Consider the following 19,847-nt stretch of genomic DNA (forward strand, 5'->3'; position numbering starts at 1 on the left):
GAAAGTCACCATCTTAAATCATCAGTACTTCCAGAATTTATTTATTCCTCAAAGAGTTTCTTGTAGATATTGACAGGAGATTTCAAAAATCACGTAAAAAGCAAAGCAGGGAGAAGATCAAGGCAGGCTTGAGCAAAACTGGAAGACTCAACAGACTTTGGCAGAAACCGCAGCAGCTCATGACGAGAACAGTCTTTCAACAACTAGCAGAAATCCAGGGAATAAATACACTGAAAAGAGTGAGCTTTGACCTCGTATCTTACACTCAACAATTAATTTGAGATGAGTTATGATGTAAAATCAAAAGTAAAATTATAACACTCCACACAAAATAAAGAGCCATATTTTAGCGGGACTTCTGAGTTTAGAGAGCCTTGAGAAGGCACATAGCTCTCAGCTCAGAAGCAAAATAACAAATTGAACTGCATCAAAATAAAAGCTCCATTCATCAGGAGTCATTGCTGACTATGGGCCAGCCATGGGTGAATGCCCGTCCCCCTGACACTCATAGGAGGGTGTGGAAAGAGGGTCATCAGAAAAGCCACGCCTGCATAGGCTATATGATGTGTTCCATGCCAGCCTGGCAACAGAAGCCCCGCCTCAGAAGACAATAAAGTAAAACAAAATAAAATAAAATAAACAAATAAGTACCCAAGTGTAAAGGGCAGGCTGGGGGAAATGACTGGTAAGACTTTCAATCTAGAATATATAAACAGCAGCTGCAGAAACAACAAAGTCAGAGCGCTCCTCTCTCTGTTCCCCGAGGGCAGTGATCAGCCACCTCACACTCCAGTCATGCCTTGCCACCAACTGCACCCTCTAACTGTGAGCCAAAATCCACCTTTCATGCCTTAAAAAACAAATGAATAAAGGTAAACATCTAAATTTTTTTTGTTTGCTTGTTTTTTTGAGACAGGGTTTCTCTGTGCAATAGCCTTGGCTGATGTGGACTCGCTTTTTAGACCAGGCCTCAAACTCACAGAGATCCGCCTGCCTCTGCCGCCTGAGTACTGGGATTAAAGGTGCACACCACCACATCTGCCCCTAAACATCTACTTTTTAAAAAGGCAAAAGACAAACAGTTTATAAAATAAGATATAGCCAAGGAAAGGCAGGAGAAGCCATTCTGCATAATTGATTATCAGAAAAATGCAAATTAGAGCCACAATGAGCCCTCCTCTCACATTTGTTACAACGGCAGAGAACTGAAAGGTTGGCAAGCATAGGGCCCCCAGCAGAAACGTGACAGAGTAAATAGCCTCCTGGCAGCTTATCCTATGACACGAAGCACTTTCACTCCCAAGGGCCTCCCCAAAATAAACCAAAATTTCTGTTACAGCATAGAAGTTCTAGTAATAATAGGTAAAACTTGAGATGAAAAATGAATAAAGTATGCATAAAATAGGGTACTCCCCAAGGAAAAATGTTTTAAAAACGTGCTTAATTAAAAATAAAGGCAATAAAATTTAAAAATGAAAACCCAACCAACCAACTCACAGGGTAACTTTTTCTGCACAGTTTCCCCAGGAGGCCTGAGAAGTGTGTGGTACTCTCTGGTCATGATCAACTCAAGGACATTCTTGTTCACCAAAACACATCATGAGGAAGGGACAAAGAGCTGTCCCTGGGCGCTTATGGGTAAACAAGGGCAGCACCTGCCTTCGGACAGCACACCATCTTGGTATTTCAGGTTGCTTCTTTGTAGCTAAGATGATGGTTTCTCTCTGTGGGGCTTTAGAGTTACCTGACCTGTGTACGACAGTCTCTTATGTGGTTAGTAGGGACAATGAAGATTAGCACACTAGAAGTAATAACACAGACGATATGGGAATTGTGGGAGGGGCATGAGGAGGGAATTGTGGGAGGGGCATGGAATATCAGAAAGAGAAGTTAAAAATCGCATTCAGTTTGTTCACTGTGCTCATCCCACCAAATCCCAATGGCCGTGGTGGAGATCCAGTCATTGTTGACAGCTGGTGTCTCCAATCAGGAGAGCGCTTTGCCAGCTTCTGTTCCCGCTCACTGTCAGAATGTTAACTTTCATTACAATAATGCTGATTGAAATTAAAATTTGATTTCTTCTTGTTTAAAACAAAAGAAAGTAAAAAGGGGGGAAGGAGTTGGCTATCCTAGTGGCTAACTTAGTAAGGAACACATTCTGTGACTGAGAAAGCCTTCATTGTTAGGGAAGCAACATGCTCATCATGCCGAGAGACAGACTGCCAGGCCTGCAGGGGCGTGGCTTGTCCCTGCATCTTTTAGAGACCATCAGCAAGGTGTGTTCACTTGTTTACTTTTGCGGTGTGCTAGGCAACTGCTTCACCACTGAGCTACAGGCCAGACCCTAGCTGGGCATACTAGTAGCACTGGCCTGCTGTAAGGGATCTGACTTTGGAGCCACAGACAGTAGATAGATGATTGGCTCTTCTGAGCTAGAGGCTGGTGAAAAACTGTGGTCCTTTGCCTATGGAATTAATTCTGTACTTGCCAATGTACAAAAAGCCACAGATACATTTTAATTTCCCTCCTCTCATCCAGGACTCTACAACTTCACTGTAACAAATACCCTGCACTTCCTCCAACTATAGAACTTGTCTATGCCCAGAAGCAAACTCCGCACACTCTGGAAATAGTTATTTAGTTGACATTCCAAAATAATCCTTTAGGAAGCAACTTAGCTTTCTGTTAGACTAAGCCAGAGGTCACGTTCCAGGACAGCAGACCAGGTATGTTGTCTAACTGTGCACAAAACAGTATTTACAAAGTGCTTTCACTAAACACATAATCTCAGCCTTCTTCATGATACTCTGAAATGGGTATAAAGGTAAATACTTGCAGCCCACTCCCTGGGCTGACCAGTCTCAACCACACTAACAAGAAGCAGAGCCACACCTAGAACTCAAGTCTGCCAACTTTCAACCTAGAACACTTCCTCTAGGCTGAAGTTATCAAGTCACCATGGGGAGATTTAAAAAACAAAACAAAAAACCAACTCAATTTCAGAGCCACCTTTCTCCAGCTGGAGTCTAGCTTTCTCCCTGTAGGGAGCTTTTCCTTGTACAGCTAAGTATGTTCAAGAAGGCCATGAAGTTCATGCCCTTAACTGTGGCCTGAAACGCTGCCCCGCCCCGCCCCCCCCCCACCGTGAGAGCACATCCTCAGAAAGCACCAAGGGCTGAAATTACAGCAGGGATTAAGGATTAGAAGGGGTTAAATTAAGCTGTCCCCCCCCCCCCCCCGATTTCAGGGTTATGAGAGTGTTGCTGTAGACAGCGCTTCTCTGTTTTTCTATTAGAAACTCCCTTCTTTTTAAAAGATTAACAAGAAGAACCAAAAGGAATTCCCTAAGGTCGGCTCTGAGGAAGCATAGACTCTAATTCAATAACTCGGCTACTGCCCTGAAAAAGGCTTTATTATTGCGACATCCATATGGAGCCAATTGGACATTAATGGCTAATCAATCCCTCCGCTTTCTATTCTACTTAAAGTGTCACAAACCATGTTTAGATTAGCCCATTTCCTGCTAAGGATTGCTCAAGATGTCTTTTGTCCTTTCAGGCCTAGCCTGATGGAGGCAGCTTAAACAAACACGCGAGCAGAGTGGTGCAGGAGTTATAAAGTGCCATATGTGAGTGAACAAAGGGGGCCATACTAAAGCCTTTTGTGGTATTTGTTAATGTTTTTCATCTGAGCTTAAAAAGGCTTAATGACTTTGTGGTGAGCTGGTGCATGTGGCCCGTGGCTTTGCGAAATGAAGGGAATTCTCACCAGTGGCCAGCAGTCTCCTGCTCTGAGTTTTGCTTTAATTTTTTTTTTTTTAAATTCTCGTCCTATTTACTTTATACAGATAGCTGGACAGAGTCCTTTCACTTCTTTCAGCTACAGAACCCCATGGCAGCAGGGATGACTTCTGAGCTTCTGTATTGTAATGACCTGCAAGTGGCCCAGAACACACGGAATATTCCACTTGTCTGCTGCCCTGTGTAGCTCAGGGGGGCTCATGCGCCGGAGAGCCCAGGTGAAAAGCAACATTCAAAACTGAACTAGAGGCAAGTGGGAATGAAATAAGACAATAACAGGTTGTGGCTTCTGAGGACTTCAGGGGAACCAGCCTCTGATAAAAGCAGGGCCCACGGAGGACACAGAGGCTGCTGAACGCTGGTCGACTAAACAACTCACACAGCTCAACACAGCTCCTGGCTTCTCCCACCCCTCCTTCCTACCACAGACTCTATTTGAAACGAAACACAAACCAGAGCAATGAAAAGCTTATAAACCCGACATCACTGGACCCACCTTCCCAACTCTCCCCCTGCTGATTGCTCTAGCCCTCCAGGTCTCTGCCAGATTACATAGTTTCAAATCTAACCTTCTGACTTGTAGTCTTACTTTCCAGGTTTGAATGCTTTACTATCACAGAAATACAATTATCTGGTTTTAGGCAGAGTGAAACGTCACACATTGAGAGGCCATTCCTATATCTCACCCTGTCTGGTGTCCCACCTCATCGCCACGCCCACAGACGAATCTCACCCTACAGAGCAGCGGGCAAGTTTCTCTACATGGCTCCAGTGCCATCTGTCTCTTGCTGCTCTACTCAAAGCGCCTATTTTTTAAACCTGGTTCATCATCCTGTAGAAGTCTGGCACCCTTGCCAGGTTGGACTAAGCATTCTGGCTTCTAGTAGGAGGCACCCTACACCTTATGCCTACCCCTAACCTAGTGTTCACCCTGACTTATCCATATCACCGGTTGCACATACATGCCCAATGTCTCCAAATGCGGTGGGTGCATGATGTCCTAGCCATAGCTCATCCCAGGGACTAGCGCGATCATCCATAAAGTACACATGGAAGCACATACCAAGACAGCGGACAACAGCAGCTCTCTTCCACAGTAGGGATTTTTAGAGACATACCTGTGTATTTCCCTGGCATCTGGGAGTTTCTGCAGTTGGACTGTAACTAAGACCCCCTTTGATTTCTTATATGCTGTTACATGTCTTGTAAGAAGAGGTGGGAGAGGGAGAGCCATATGCCTACAGCTGTTTGAGATGCGCGCACTGTTGTCTCTCCTTTGGCTACCTCTATTGACTGGCCACACCAAGCAGTTCTCATCTACCTCATCACTTCCAGGACAGCCTTGGAAGGAGGGTGAGAGGGCTGGAGGTTTTCAGGAGTATTAACTCTGAAGGCTCTTGCCAATGCCATAGGGTGTGTAGATATGGAAAATGATGCATGTATGAACCCATAAAACCACACAACGTGACCTTCCTTGAATAGCATAAAATTAGAGCAAAACATGCTCATAAAATCAGAGAACTTGTACTTAAAAGTGATAATAAGACCACTTAATATGCACTTATTGTTCCACATGAGGGAAATGAGAGGAGGTCAATTGGCTCCTGAGTCTCAGTTAGTAAATGACAAAAATCACACTGGCCCCAAGATACATGCGTGCCATCAACATGAAGGTCTAAATGGCCTCAGCCACGCCTCGACTGGGCTCCACAAACTGCTACAATGAACGTATGGCCCTTCTCTCTTCTGTGTCTCATGTTGTCTCATTTTTCCGAGGAGTCTTTAGACTTACACATTAGACTGGGAGAACACAGTTTACAGGTCCAGGACAGACTCAAGGCTGGGGTACATAGCGGACATGAGAAAGAGGCGGCTCAGTGGCTTAGAGCCACCAAGTGTCTCCACTGCTGCCTTGACAGAGTAATTAAAGGGGTCTGATAGCTATGTGGTTCAAAGCATCAAAAAGGGTTTTCCCCCCTTGGCTTTTAATGAAAACCACAGGAAAGGCCATTGGTTCAGTCAGATTTTTTGGAGAAAACTGGGAAACAGTATGGCTAAGATGCTATGTGTGCATTTCTATAGGTCTGAGTTTGAATTATACATTTAATCTTTCTTAGTGAGTTGTTTCTCTTGTCTATAACTTCAATCTCCCCATATAAGAGAGTTAATAGTTTCTACTATGCAACATTTTAGGTGAGGAACAAATAGAATGCAGATAAATTCCCACTACAGAGAGTGGAGCCCTTCAAACCGCAGCAGAGGCCTGGGAGAGGCAGAGGGCTCATTCTGCTTCTGCGAGGCCTGAGCAGGTAGGTGATTTAACTGACATCTGTCTCCTTTCTGGGCTGTTTTCCTATCTGATGGATGCTCTCAACATTTCATGCTCTGTTCTTTAGATGGTTAAAAATAAACTCACATGTTAGCTGGAGGCAAGGCGGCGGGGTGAGGGGGGCACGGCTTTACTCCTTAACAGAATAAAGCTAAAGCTATGCATGTTTCCGAAGGGTCTGTGTGATGCAAACTAAAATACCATGAATGTCCATAAAGTCCAACCAAGTTCAGCCACCCCTGCCTCCCCCTCAAATCAGGTTCCCATATGTGAGTACAGGGCCAGGAAAAAAAAAAAAAAAAAAAAAAAAACCAAACATTTTTTCATAGCCTCTCAGGTCACTAAATAGCTGCAGATGACCTTAAACTGCCAATCCCCCTGCTTTTGCCTCTTCCCTCCTAGTGCCACAGGCACGTGCCACCACCGCTCACAGGCACATACTGCCACCGCTCACAGGGTATAAGGTTTGAAGGCTTGGACCCTGGGGCTTCCTGCATTCTCAGTGGGCATTCAAACAACAGAGCCCCACCCCATGTCCTGGAAGAGAGTGCTATCATATGAACTTAGACATCAGGCTTTTCATGAAGGACCCAATGGAGTGACAAAGGATTGGGGTTATTGGCTGTAAAAATAACAGACAAAGTTGCCTTTCTACCTTCCACTTTATGTGGTTGTAACCTTCCAGAGCAGAGCTACTGTTACCCTGTTTTACTTTGTCTTCAACAGGACCTACTTTCCCACAGAACAAGGAGTGGAGTGGATAATGTGATTTCTCTGCCATGAATGCAAGCAGCTCAGAGTTACCTTTTGTGAATGAATCCTAAATGTACCTGCTGACAACATAGGCACACACTGATATGTGCAATCTTCCTGGCACCACAGCCTAATTCGGACAATATGTACAGCATGCTTTAAGTGTCCATTGGAAAAAAGCAACTGGAAAATTTATTCTCTTAAGTGAGGGCTCAACAGTAGTTGTTTTCTTCAGATCTCCCTAAGAACCCACCCAACATTTATTTGCTTTCTTGTGACTTAACGGAGCATGCCCACTGCAAAGAGGGTAGACGGAAGAGAAGCAGAGGGCTAGTTGAGCTCTAAGGCCCCTTTGTTGCTTTCCCTTACTTTCAGCCTCCTGGATCTACATCACTAACAATTAAAGGTTAATGCCTGCCTATTGGATGGCAAAGTCAAAGTCCTCACCCTGGCACTCAAGGCCCTCCACAGCAGGGAGTACAGGTACTTCCAGAAAGGTATTCAGGTCAGTGAAGATGAATGGAGGACAAGCATGGGTGAGGCTTTGAGATGGGGCAGCGTGGAGACTCCACCCTCCTGGAGCTCCCCACCTGCTCCGCTGTCTGTCCTTGATATTCTGTCAGCGGAGTGTCCCCTGGCTTTCTGTGTGTCTACCCGAGGCTTATTTCCAGCCACACTTCTCTCAGGCCTTCCAGACTTTGTGCTGACAGCAACCACTGGGCTTTCTTCATCTAACTGCCACTTTCTTCTCCTTCCCCAAAGACGTACTTGACTGTGGAATATGGCAGGCTGCTGTGTCTCCTGTGTGTGCTAGCCACAGACACTGGATACATGAGTAGCTCTTTAGACAATGTGCTGCATATTTTTTAATCCTTTCTTACGTGTGTGGGAGTGGAGAAGACCCTGAGTTAGTAGAATCATGAATGAATGTGTCACATTTGACATGGCATTGCCACGTCAAGGATCATAGCCTCAGACCCTTGAGAAAATGGCAAAGCCTTCTTTCGGGGGTGAGGGAGGCTCTGAGGGATAGCAAGACCTTTCTCTGGCCCATGTGTGGATGTTTACAGTGTGGACAGAAAGTGTCCACCATAGCTTTCTCCCACGGGGTGTTCATGTTCTGAAGACAGCTCCCCTACAGAGACTGCTCCCACCGAGGCGAGCTAACCCTGTCTCCTTGATCAATCTGTATGCTATAAACCCCACCTCCTTGATTAACTCTATGCAAAAACTCCACCTCCTTTTTTAAGTATGTGTGTATTAATCCCATCTCCTGTTCATCTCAATGCAATAACCCTAATCTCTGCTCAACTGTATGTGATAAATACATTGAGTTTATGTTTTGCTAAGACTTTTCCATCAGAGAGCCCAGTCCTGTTCCCAGCTTCATTCATTCATATTCAGATTTTCTCCCCTACTCCAGATCAAGTCCTTGGAGCCGTGCAAGGACTCAGCATTTGCATAACTAGAGTACCCTATGTATTTGAGACATTATGACCCATCTGACCACTATGAGTAGGGACAGATTCTGGTTGGAAATAGCTGGTTTCGATCCAGTCTACTGAGAACCATCTCCACAGAGTGAAAGACACATGGCAGGTGGTGGGTACAGCGACCACAGAACGTAGAATAGGAGGAGATAAGGGATCTAGAAGAGGACAGTGAAATGTAGGATGAAGAAAAATGAGGGAGTCACTGATGGGAAAGTGGTAAGGCCTTTATGGGCCCTTTAAACCAATGGAAAAGTGTTCCAAACTTTAAGTGAAGGAAAAGAGCCAATTAGGCTAAAAGGTTGGTTTTGAGTTCAATCCAGACCTTAAACAGAAAATTTCAAGAGCATCCAGAATTAACCTCACGCCTTTTGAATCCCATCAGTCTAAGCTTGGCCTGAATGTTAGTCTGCGCATGGAAAGCCAAGTGGCTCTGGCTGCCCGGAGAGGAAGATCCTGTGACAGGGACCTCGACAACGCTCACACCCCTAGAGCTACCCAGTCCCTGCATGTGTTGGGTAGGCCTCTGGGAGCGAGCTTACTCTAGTGGGTTGGTTTACCTGGGGCCAACAGGCCTGTGGCTGGGGAAGCATCCTGGTTCTGGGTCTGATTTTCAAGGTAGGAGGTATTAATCCGTGTCATGTGGCTGCTGTAGAGCTGGGGACCACTCTATGATGTAGTAATAGCAGAGACAGACATATCTTCCTCAGGACAAGGGCATTCTGTCTGAACAGTATTTGTGTGTGTGTGTGTGTGTGTGTGTGTGTGAGTGTGTGTGTGTGTGTGTGTGTGTGTGTGTTGATCATACACACTGTCACTGGTAGATCTGTCCAGTACAGTCTATAGAGAAACCAGGCGCTGTGTGGGTTCAGCTCCTCATAGATGGATGGGCCTTCAACTGGACTTTCAGCCCTGCAACTCTAGCAAGCAGGATGAGTTCCCTTATGCAGTATCTGTGATGCAGCTACACAAAACCCTTGACATTTCACTCTCTTGTCCCAACAGGCCCATCTATCACTTGAAGAGTTCAATGGAAATTGTTTTCTCTCAACATTAAAAGTTATTTGGGAGCTTTTAAGATACAGCAAATATATTTCTGTAAGAGAAGTTTATTTGCTTGTTTAAGAGCCCTGCACTTTATATATAGAGCTGATATAAGCTGCTGCACAGGAGCCTCTAAAACGGTTTATATCCACAGTAAAATACATTTGTGTGATAGAACAGTTAGCCCAGAGCTGACGGCTTTGTGAACTCTGATAATCCCCTAGCCTGCGCAGCTCTTACTCAACTCTGCCACATCTCAGGCCTCCCTCACGTCCCAGCCTGGCCTCAGACACCTGCCTATGGGTTCCCTGAGGTTCTTCTGTCAAGGGTCTCTGAGAAGGCTTTCTGAGACACCTAGACATGTTGCTTTAGGCAGCCATAGAAGGCCAGATACATAAGCCTGACACAGTCCTGGCTGATACTCTTTCTGACTCACTCTTGTTGTTTCTGCTTATAGGTATAATTCTTCACCCTTTATTCCTGGTGTCTGTTCTACCAGATGGACACTCTTCTAACAAGACACACTGGCTCTGGCTGAGTTCTACTAAAAACTTCATTGATCTAAAAGATTATACTGGGCTGAGGATGTAGCTCACTGGTAGATCACTTGCCTAGCATGAGCAAGGCTCAGTGTTCAATATTCACTACTGCAAAAACAGACCAACATATGAGCAGACCACGTGGTCCCTAATCGACACTTGCTATGTTCTAGATGCATTAAGGGGTGAATGAATCCAACTACAAGGCAGTAAGATTAGAGAGCTAAACAAATCAACATCCCTGTCCCTAGAAGCCATCTAAATGAGAGTACCACTTCTTAAAACTCCGAGTCACCTCCCACACAGGGCCATCTAGCCAAACATGGATTTCAAGATGAGGGCGGCAACAGTAAAAGGTCCCTGAACATATGGTGACCAAATTTTTGTTCAAAGTCAAGCAATGGTGGGTCTGAAGGGTCTCTGGGAGCATCCACCGGTGCTGCACTGTGTGGCCTCGCTGCAGCCTGAGCTCCGAACACAGGCTGCTGCCAGACGCTGTGAGGGGCATCACAACCCCAGCAGTGGAGCGAGCAGCCTTCGTGATCTGCTTAGGTCCAAGATTACCACATGCCAGGAGTCAGGGTGTTGCCGCTGTACTTAGAGTTTTACGTTCTTATAGAAACACATGGCTTTATTATAGAAAACAAAGACTTTTATTATCTTCTGCCATCATCTGTCACCATTTTAGCAGTAGTGTGTCTATGAGTTGCATTGCATTAGAATGTTTGGTTTTTAAAACTGCCATTTGAGATGCTGACTTGAGTTTCATAAATATCACTAAATTAAATTTTAGCTTGGGATTAGAACAATTTCCAACAATTCCTGAAATGGACCCAAACACACTTCTGTCATTTTGTACAACACATTAAGTAAAGGGGATTTCTCAGCATTATATCAACCCATTCTGGAAAATGCTGAAGATGCCTGCCTCCTGCAACAGCAAATGCACAGCCGAGTTCTAATTCCTAGTGTAAAATCAAGCAAGCATGGCTCCCTCACTAGCTGCAAATCTGCTTTTGCCTTTAATAAATGACAAAATTATGTTTATGCCAAATAATAGCTTTAAAGCATATTTCTTTGTGATTTCTTATGAATAAATGTTTATTTCAATAGCTCTTTCATACGCCTCCATGAGTATACAAACACCCAAGCTTTGTAAACTTTCTCAGGTAAAAGTGAGAAATGAGGAAAGTTTAGAGCCCGCTCTGCATCAACCTCCCTCCTCAAAGGTTAGGACACTATGGAGAGGCGATGGCTTCTTAGAAGGACACAACAGGAATACAAGACTTCCAGTTCTGGAGCAGACGTGTCATGGGGGATGGGACAGTGGCATCTAGCCTGATTCTAAGTTTTATTCTGTCCCAGTCTAGAAGTCAGATTAGACCCTTTGGGTAGAAGTTAAATGGAAACAGACATGCATTAGCCTATAAATTATTAACAGAGAACTGAGAAAATTACAGTGAGCCTTCCAAGATCAAGGCTGTTTCCCACCATTCTAGAACATCTGACTAAAGTGAAGCCTCCAGTTCTCAGGGACCTGAGAAGTGACCGTTCAGCTGAACCTACGTGATAGACAAAACTGACCTAAGACATAAGACTGTGAGGCAACTAGAGGTTCCAGGAGGAAGAGTGAGGAAAGAGATGAGGGAGGAAGAGAAGATGATGGGGGGGGGGAGATGCTTCAAGAAGGGCAACTTTGTTGTGATCCAGCTCACCAAGTGTGAAGGTGTGGAAAGCTTCTGGGAGCCACAGACCTACCCTGGGTTTCCCTGGAAGAGAAATATCTGTTCCCATCATGCCCATGCGAGTGTCTAACACAGAGGACAACACACTGGAACAATGCCAACACAGACTACAACAATCGGCCAAAGGCAATCGCCTTCAGAGTTTGTCCCTGAAGTATAGGTGCAGATCCCACTGCTCCTGGCAGCAAATTGAAGAGTAGATCCCTCTAAGGCTATGGCACAGTAACTGAAGGTGAAAATTTGAGAAAAGTAATGTTTTCTTATACAAAACATATTGCAAAGCAGTGTAAGACCACAGGTTTAGAAGGGGAACTGAAAGGGAAGGAGAGGAGAAAAAGAGAGGGGGAAGGAGGGAGGAGAGAAAGGAGAGAGGAGGGGAGGGAAGGAGGGAGAGAGGGCTGCGCAGGGAGAGGAGCCCTCATCTGTTGAGGTAACAAATGCTGCAGAAGTGCCGTTTCCACTAATAAATGGTAGCGCACAGGAACGTGACAGCTTCACAAGTGGCGGGAATGTGTCCTCAAAGGCACTGTTCTCTTTCTCTCTGAAAACAAAGCCTTAAACGGAACCGGCCGAGCTTCATGCGGATACATCATTTCCTCACTAGAAGCAGACTCTGTTTTCTGAAGACCTTTACAACAACCATGGGGTTGGAAGGAAACTTAGAGGCAATCAAATCCAAAATGCCCCCCTTTAAAAATAAGGATACTTATGCTGCAGGCATCAGCCCCTTGTTGCCAGTCATTGAGCAAAGGAGCTTTAACCGAAACCTCTCAGTCACCAGGCCAGGGCGCTTTCTTTCTGTTACACAATAGAACTTTGACATCAGCAGGGCTGGAGTAAGGCATGAACTCTTGTGTACAAAGAGGTGAGAAAGGGGGAACACCACACAGAAAGTCTAGGAACAGTTCAACAGCTGTTTGTCAGTTTGTCATTTTTAATACAAGGTCACAAACCTAGCTAATCAAATCAAATCTTCCCAGTCTTACTTGCCCCAGAGGGATGTTAAAATGTTGTGTGGACTCAGTACGAGTTAAGTCTTCATCAGCTTCGAAACACAACAGGACCTTAGCCATGTTTCCTCAGTCCCCAGCGCCAGCGAAGTAGCTTTATAAATATCATGGTGAACGAGAAATGCTGTCTTGTCACATTCAAGCCAAATAACAGCTGGACTTTAAAAATAAAATTTTGAAGACATTTGCCTTTTATATTTCTGATTTCTGTTTCCCTTGCTTACGTTTTGTCACTTGGTTCTGATGAGTGGTTAATACAAGGGCACAGCTGCCTTTCTGGGCGACCTTTTCTCTGCTGCCTCTGTGCCCCGGGGCTGTGAGGAGCTGTCTTCTGGCTAACTTACTTTTATACATAAGAAGCCCCGCAGGAGGGGCGCGTTGTGCAAGGAGTGCAGGGCTCTCTGAGATGCCTGTTCCACACCTGGAGGGAACTTGACGCTGGATCGTGCATGGGAGGAGATCTCCCAAGCTAGAGGCATAGCTCCCTTCTGGGCTCAGGCTCGTTAAAGCGCTTGCCCTCTAGGTGCTTGATAGAGGACCACAAAGTATTACTCTTAGAGTTTTGTTCTCAGTGATGATAAGGTACCACTGTCATATGCACAGACTTCCCTTCGAGTCCTGTATTCCCTCGCTAGCTGCTGAAGGACCTCACTGTGCTAACTTCCCATGATTTACCCTGGGTCTAGTTCAGTGGGCTGGCACACCATAGACACTCAAGAAATATTGGCTGATTGTTTTGTTGGACCGTAAGCTTAGTGGACGAGTCTATACACTTGAATGTTGTTACTCTGACACTCCAGCCTTTTTCTAATCTTCATGCTGAGGGGAATATGAACAAGCAGAGTAGAAAGGATATTATGTGTACTGCTAGCTATCCTGACTTTAATATGAACTGTAACTCCAGCAGGATTTGCAATCAGCCCCGGCTTGAACAGATGCCAGGAACTAGCCTGGAGTCAGCAAAAGGCTGCTCCCCATCCCAGAAGTCCTCACAAAGGCGCTGTACTGCTGTCCATATTAGTGCAGGTAACTCGACTCCATTCATGGACTCACAGGCCCCCAGAGGCACATGAGGTCTCAATGGCAACTCTGGGCAAGCTTCTGAAGGGAGGTTTTCACACGCTCCGTAAGCTGCTGGGCCACGACAGCCTGTCTACTGTTACACTCATCAGCGTGCTGCTCCGTGTGATGGGGTAACCCGAGAACTGATGTGTGGCATGACCAGCTATATTTAGGGGAAAGGAAATGGGCCATACTGAGGAAGGTCACAAGAAGTTTGTTCAGAAAAATGAAGGCATTACAATTATCTAACTATATAGAGGTATAGTATTAGAGCTAGAACCCAGATTCTCCATCCAGTTTCAAGTCTATCATTACTAACATTGTAGCCTACAGAGAGTTATTAATTTTCCTCAGCCTCAATCTTCTAACCTGCAAAGTGGGAAAAAAAATAATACTAGCTAGGTGTTGTGGAATATAGATAGCATTTGGGAGATTGAGGTAAGAACATGTGTTTAAGTTTGGCCTGAGCTACATAACAAGAGATGATGATGATGGTGGTGATGATGATGACTTCTTTACAGAGTTTCTAAAGATTATATGAGAAAAGGCTACACAAATAACAGATCTGTCATATGAGTCCTGGATAAATGTTTGCTTTTTTAAAAAGTGACTAGGGAAATGTATTTGAGTCTAGACAATGTGGGTACTGAGTGGAATTTTCACAACCCTTCTGTAGATTCTTCTTTGCTGTTATGGTTTTTATCTTTTTATAATGGCTGATAAGTCCTTTCACACAATCTCATCAACTGATTAGCAGCATTTTGAGAAGGCTTCTTACTATATTTATAGCTAATACATAGTTAAATCAGATGACAGTGCTAGCAGAGCAAGGGTCAGATGACATAGCTCGGCATCGCCTGGTCCAGAGCCAAATAAACAGACAGAATCCCCCAGAGGGTGGAGCCTGCTTAGCTCACTCTCTACAGACAAAGATTTCAGCACTCCACAATTCAAATTCCCAGGGAGGCTGAGCTGTACCTGACTGGAACACTTCTCCCACAACCACCAGGCCGGCTATCATGTCTGCGCTGCAGTCAAACTGTTAGCATGTCAATCATTTGGATTCCATGGCTGGCTAGACAGAAGAATCTGAAGCCTTGCCAGGGGGAGCCTATGACAAAGTCAGTGTGCCCTTGACACACACTCTTCATGAAGGAGAGCAGGTGGAGCCCTGTTTGAGTCCCCCACTTCCTGCTCACCTTCCTTTTCCTCTTCCTCTCCCTTCTCCTTGCCCCTTTCTTTCCCCCCTGTTGCTTTCTCTCTATCACACAAGCATACGTATTTGTATGCACACACCATTCAGAAGTTATGTCAGTCCCTTGCACCCAGGACTACCCTCAAGGATTAGCATCTCCAGCTGACATGGAAACCCTGCCTTCTGGAAACTCCAAAGCCTTGCTCCCTTCTGACACCATCCATCTCTTGGTGTTCTTGCCTGGGATTTCCAAACTGCCTGGGGAGGTCCAGTTCAGATGTTGCTAAGAACTGCCTTTGTGTGCTTTAAGGGATTAGGGTCCTGGAAGAAACCCTGCCACTAGAAGGGGAATGAGTAAGACTCCCCTCAAGCTAAAAAAAGGACTCTCACTAGGACCTGAGATGGGTAAAGGATCCTGTGACTCCTAAGAGAGCAAATTAATCTTCCCTGACTGGTGGGATGGGTTCTGCCAAAGGAACGGCTAACGGGAAAGCCAGTCTCACTCCGCGATGACACAGTAAATAACCAGGCCACACTGCTAGCAAAGTGCTGACCTAACCTATAAATTGTACCCGGGCCCTGGGGAACAATTTCTGCTGACGGGCGGCTTGGTGCATTTAAGACAAACAAACAAAAAGGAAGCAATCAGGATGGGTACTGACAGCGCTGCAGGTGGACATGCTGAGAGTGAGGCAGCTCTTTGCAGTAGACATTGAGCAGGCTTCAGGGTGGTAGTGCACACGCCCAGAGCCGGGTTTTCCTAAGCAGCCAGTTGGTTTCTACTGAATCTGTTGGTTAGTCCCAAATGGTTTGACTGCACCTAGGAATTACTTGATCTAGATTTTTTTAAGAAAAGAAGTCATCTTTACATATTTCTTTCTTTTTCCTTGGGAAGCATCTGGTGAAGTAGGTGATGTGCAGATTGCTGTGTAAAAGAGAATCCAACAGTATCTCAAAGCCCTCAACTATGATACTCACTGAAGACCAACATTTCATTTTTGCCTAGAAAATTCAGATAGTGACTCTTAAGAACGGACAGAAGGATCCCATGCCTAACTCAGACTCCCCCTCAGAAGCGTACAGAACAGCAGAGACACCCATATACTAGCGCAGAGCCACTCACCCTCTGCATCTTCTGGCCGCGTGAGATCGATGACACCTGGGCCCAGCTTCCCGTCTTCACTGGACTTCCCTGTTAACTGAGGCCCCAGGTTCTCAAAGCGTGTTCTCTCCTAGGAGAAAGAGCAGTCAGAGGCTTATTCCAGTGTCACAGCAGCCACTTGCTTCCTTCCTGTTCTTCTCTTGCGTACTGGGCATGGTACCGCCTTATGAACACCTCGTCTGACCCACTCGGGCTCTGGAGCCGGCTGCAGGCTGAGCATGTCACCAACAGCACGGACAGGCTAGAAGGCTAGAAGGCTGAACCTGGAAGGAAGGGGAGGCCATGACGGGGAACCTGCTTGCCCCACCCTCTCTGTTGGGTTTGCTTCTGGAATCTGTGAGAAAGTTAAGAGACAGGCCAGATGTGCAAAACCTTAAGAACAGTTCTTACTGCAGCCTGCACTGAGCTGAACAGGAGAGCATCCTTCCCATCTACAGGTAGTGATTTGGGGACGCAATCCTGGTGAACTACAAGTCCGAACTTTATGTACCAGGATTTCAATGTGTCACAGTTGGCCGAGTGGATATCGGCATCGCTCCTTGGCTTGGAGCAAGGCTTTCAACTGTGAGTTCCTGATGAGTATGTGACTCCCACGCAGTAAGCAAACAAACAAACAAAAACCAAGAGGGTTCAATACCCCTGCCACTTTGGGAGAGAATGCCAAAGGTAGTTGTTTGTTTACCAGTTCCTGCAGGAGCAGGAGTCTGAGGCAGCACAATGCAGGAAGCCCTGCACCTCTCAGATCAGTGGGAGGGGCTCATTGGTCATCGTGAACGATGTGGTGCGATCCCTGGGAACCCAGCGCAGGTGCCCCATTCTCACCTCCATGTCGATGCCTAGTCTCTACACTCACCCTCGGCTTTGTGTTAGCCTCATGAATGAGTGAAGTCTTGTTGTTCATTACTATGAAATGATATTAAATGTCATGTCGGCTTGAATGTACAGACATGAAATAGCAGCTCTGAGAATGGCTTCTGCATGTTACACTAATGCATTATGCAGCAGTGGAGTGCTGATTGCTGCTCAGTCTATTGTTCAATGACCTAGTTCTGCACCGAGCATGTTCGGCATCTGATGGAAACACGCCGAGTTCTGATCTGTAAGATGTTTAGAAACTTGGAAATATTCTGAAGGAGCAAACATACAATTACTGGATAGAGGACGCGCCTCATTTGTACTGCCTCGCTGCGTTTGTGCTTCCTAATACGATTATTTTTGAATATCATTATATTTCTATAATTAATTCCCATCAGTCAAACTGCTGCAGTGAATCTTCCAGTCCCCTTCATCAGAGACCACGCTGGAATCTTCCTTGGAAGAGAAGACAGCATAAGCCGTGCTTACTCTAGCCCTGTTTCTAGGAAAGCTTCGGGACAGAGCACAATCATGTAGCCATGATTTCACCAACTGCGGAACACTAACGAGCCAGCTTCAACAGCAGCACGAGGGGAAACCTTGGAAGTGCCACACGTATAGAAGGCAGACAGAAAGTCAGCACTGACGTGACCGTGGCTCCCGAATACCTTCTCATGCGAGAACATGGCCACATGGGAACAAATTAACCCACATGCAGCACACAACACAAAGCCACCACAGCCATGAACTGTGTGGGCGCTCCACACGTGGTCAGGGAAGGAAGGCTGCTTTCCATCAGCCCGTTCTATTTCTGAGTAGTTGTGGTGACGTAAAGAGAAAGAGGCAGAGTGAAGCACACTGGACAGCCATATCCGACCTTTGTTTCTGGCAGCGATTCTCCGGCATGTTTGCATGTGAATGCCTCTGTTACAGTCCCTCCACCTTCTGAGAAGAACAACCTTTCACTGCATTTTCATGGCAGGTGGGGGCGGGACAATTTTCTCTAAAAAAAAAAAACGAACACTAGGCTACCTATCAATATGCATATTCCACGGATCTTTCTAGTCATTCATTCTCTTTGATTTTCCCGGAAAAATATTCTCAGTTAAAAAAAAAAAAGTTCCTGAAAGGATATCAGTATTTGACAGAGAAGGAGAGAAAGAAGACTACATGTCATGCTTTGTAAAAAAAAGAAAAAAAAAACCCAAGCCAACAAAGCATACATGCTGATACTACCGTTTCTCTCCTACAAGTGAAGCACACTCACAATGCAGAAGAATCAGCTTGTTTCTAATCATAACAAAAAACATCTAGCATGCTCCACAACACATTCACGGTGTCTTTGAAGTCAGACAATTTTTCTGACTTCATTGAAAAAAATTCTTCTGCAAAGACACTTTCTATTCAAAATATCAATATTTTGACAGCGTGGAAGACAAGGAAGAGCATCCCATGAAACACTGGTTAAACAGGCAGAAGACAAATCAACGATAAAATGTGTTGGGGGCAGTGGGTTGCATTTTCAATTTGATAATATTAAGCACAGTGTTTGAGATTAAAGCAAGACCCTGAAAAGTCAAGCCCTTTCATATAAATTTCCACCTAGCCTCCCAGAAGAGTTCCTTCTTTTCTTCAAAGAATAGCTCAGAATGTTTATTTGCCAGCACAGAACCCTAAGACGGGAGGGCCTGACGTCTACCAGTTAGGTCTATGCAGCTGAACTAAGCATAGATTTACCAGTGTACTGAACGTGAGCCTCGCACACAGGATGTGGATATAGGCACGGACTGGGTATGAACACACTTTAGTGTAAGAAGCCGAGTCCCTCGCTGTGAAACACCAATGGGTTTGTTCCTGTGTGGAACAGACAGACAGTGGAGGGTATGCCCCCACCCCTTGAACTAGCTTTCCCAAAGTACAAAGCTTCTAAGTAGGATAATTTGAGATATGAGCAACGTTCCTCAGCGTGAGCTTAACCCCATGGCCCACTCTTGGAATCTCCCTGGTTCCCATGTTGATGAGGGAACGTGCTGTCTCCGTGCTGCCCATGAGTGGACTCTCCCAAACATACAGGCAGCATGCGAGTTACTGGGGGAAAATTAAAAGTCAGCTCTGCTGTGTGGCAGGGACTGTTGGCTCTCTAAGCGCTTTGAAATTATGATGTACGAGGTAGATGTTGCATATTAAATAAAGATATTTAAATGATAAAGCCGCCGTTAGTGAGAGCTGATGAATGTTAAATGTTACAGGCCACAAGATGGTAGCATCCATCATCTCCACGTGTAGTCGGAGTCAGTGGTGGGGTGGCCTCACTGCTGACAGACAGACTCTGATTATTATCCCGTATTTCCAGAGCCACTGAACAAACCACTCAGATCCTCTGGCATTATTTTTAACTTTGCATTAAATTAGCAACTTTTTCCTCCCTACCGTAGCAAGATTGATCAGCTTTATCTTGGCACCAGTGGAGAGAGAATGAATTTGGGGTTAAATAAAAGACCAGGGGTTTGTTCTCAGTTAGGGGAGGAAGTCAGCCACTTCTTCCTGGCAACAAATGAGAAACTGTGGTCTGGGGAAGGAACAGTGATGGAGCAGTAAGCTCACAATAATGGCTTTTCTTTGCACTTAGATAAAAGCTGAATTTTTGATGTGCACAGTATATTTTAATAAAATTTTATATACTGTGTTTTATACACTTATTGGCTATTCCATAATAATGTGTGTGCTCACAGTAAAATTGCTCTTAAATTTATGTGTGTTATTTATACGTTCCCACGTAACAATGCTTTTTGTTGTAAAAAATATTCTGTTTATTAATGTAACTTTACAACCACTGCATCCAAGATCCGTGGTAAATTAATGA

At 45.2% G+C, this 19,847-nt stretch overlaps 1 protein-coding gene across 1 annotated transcript in view; it reads right to left on the reverse strand.

Moving 5' to 3' along the window:
• The window catches only part of Sox6 (SRY-box transcription factor 6), a 333,439-nt gene that overhangs the window by 20,018 nt on the left and 293,574 nt on the right, over positions 1–19,847 (reverse strand). The window contains exon 13 of the mRNA XM_051149259.1: positions 16,091–16,199. Coding sequence (XP_051005216.1) covers positions 16,091–16,199 — 109 coding nt within the window. The remainder of the gene's footprint in view (positions 1–16,090; positions 16,200–19,847) is intronic.

The sequence above is a fragment of the Acomys russatus genome, chromosome 7 (genome assembly GCF_903995435.1).
Source record: "Acomys russatus chromosome 7, mAcoRus1.1, whole genome shotgun sequence".
NCBI classification, from domain to species: domain Eukaryota; kingdom Metazoa; phylum Chordata; class Mammalia; order Rodentia; family Muridae; genus Acomys; species Acomys russatus.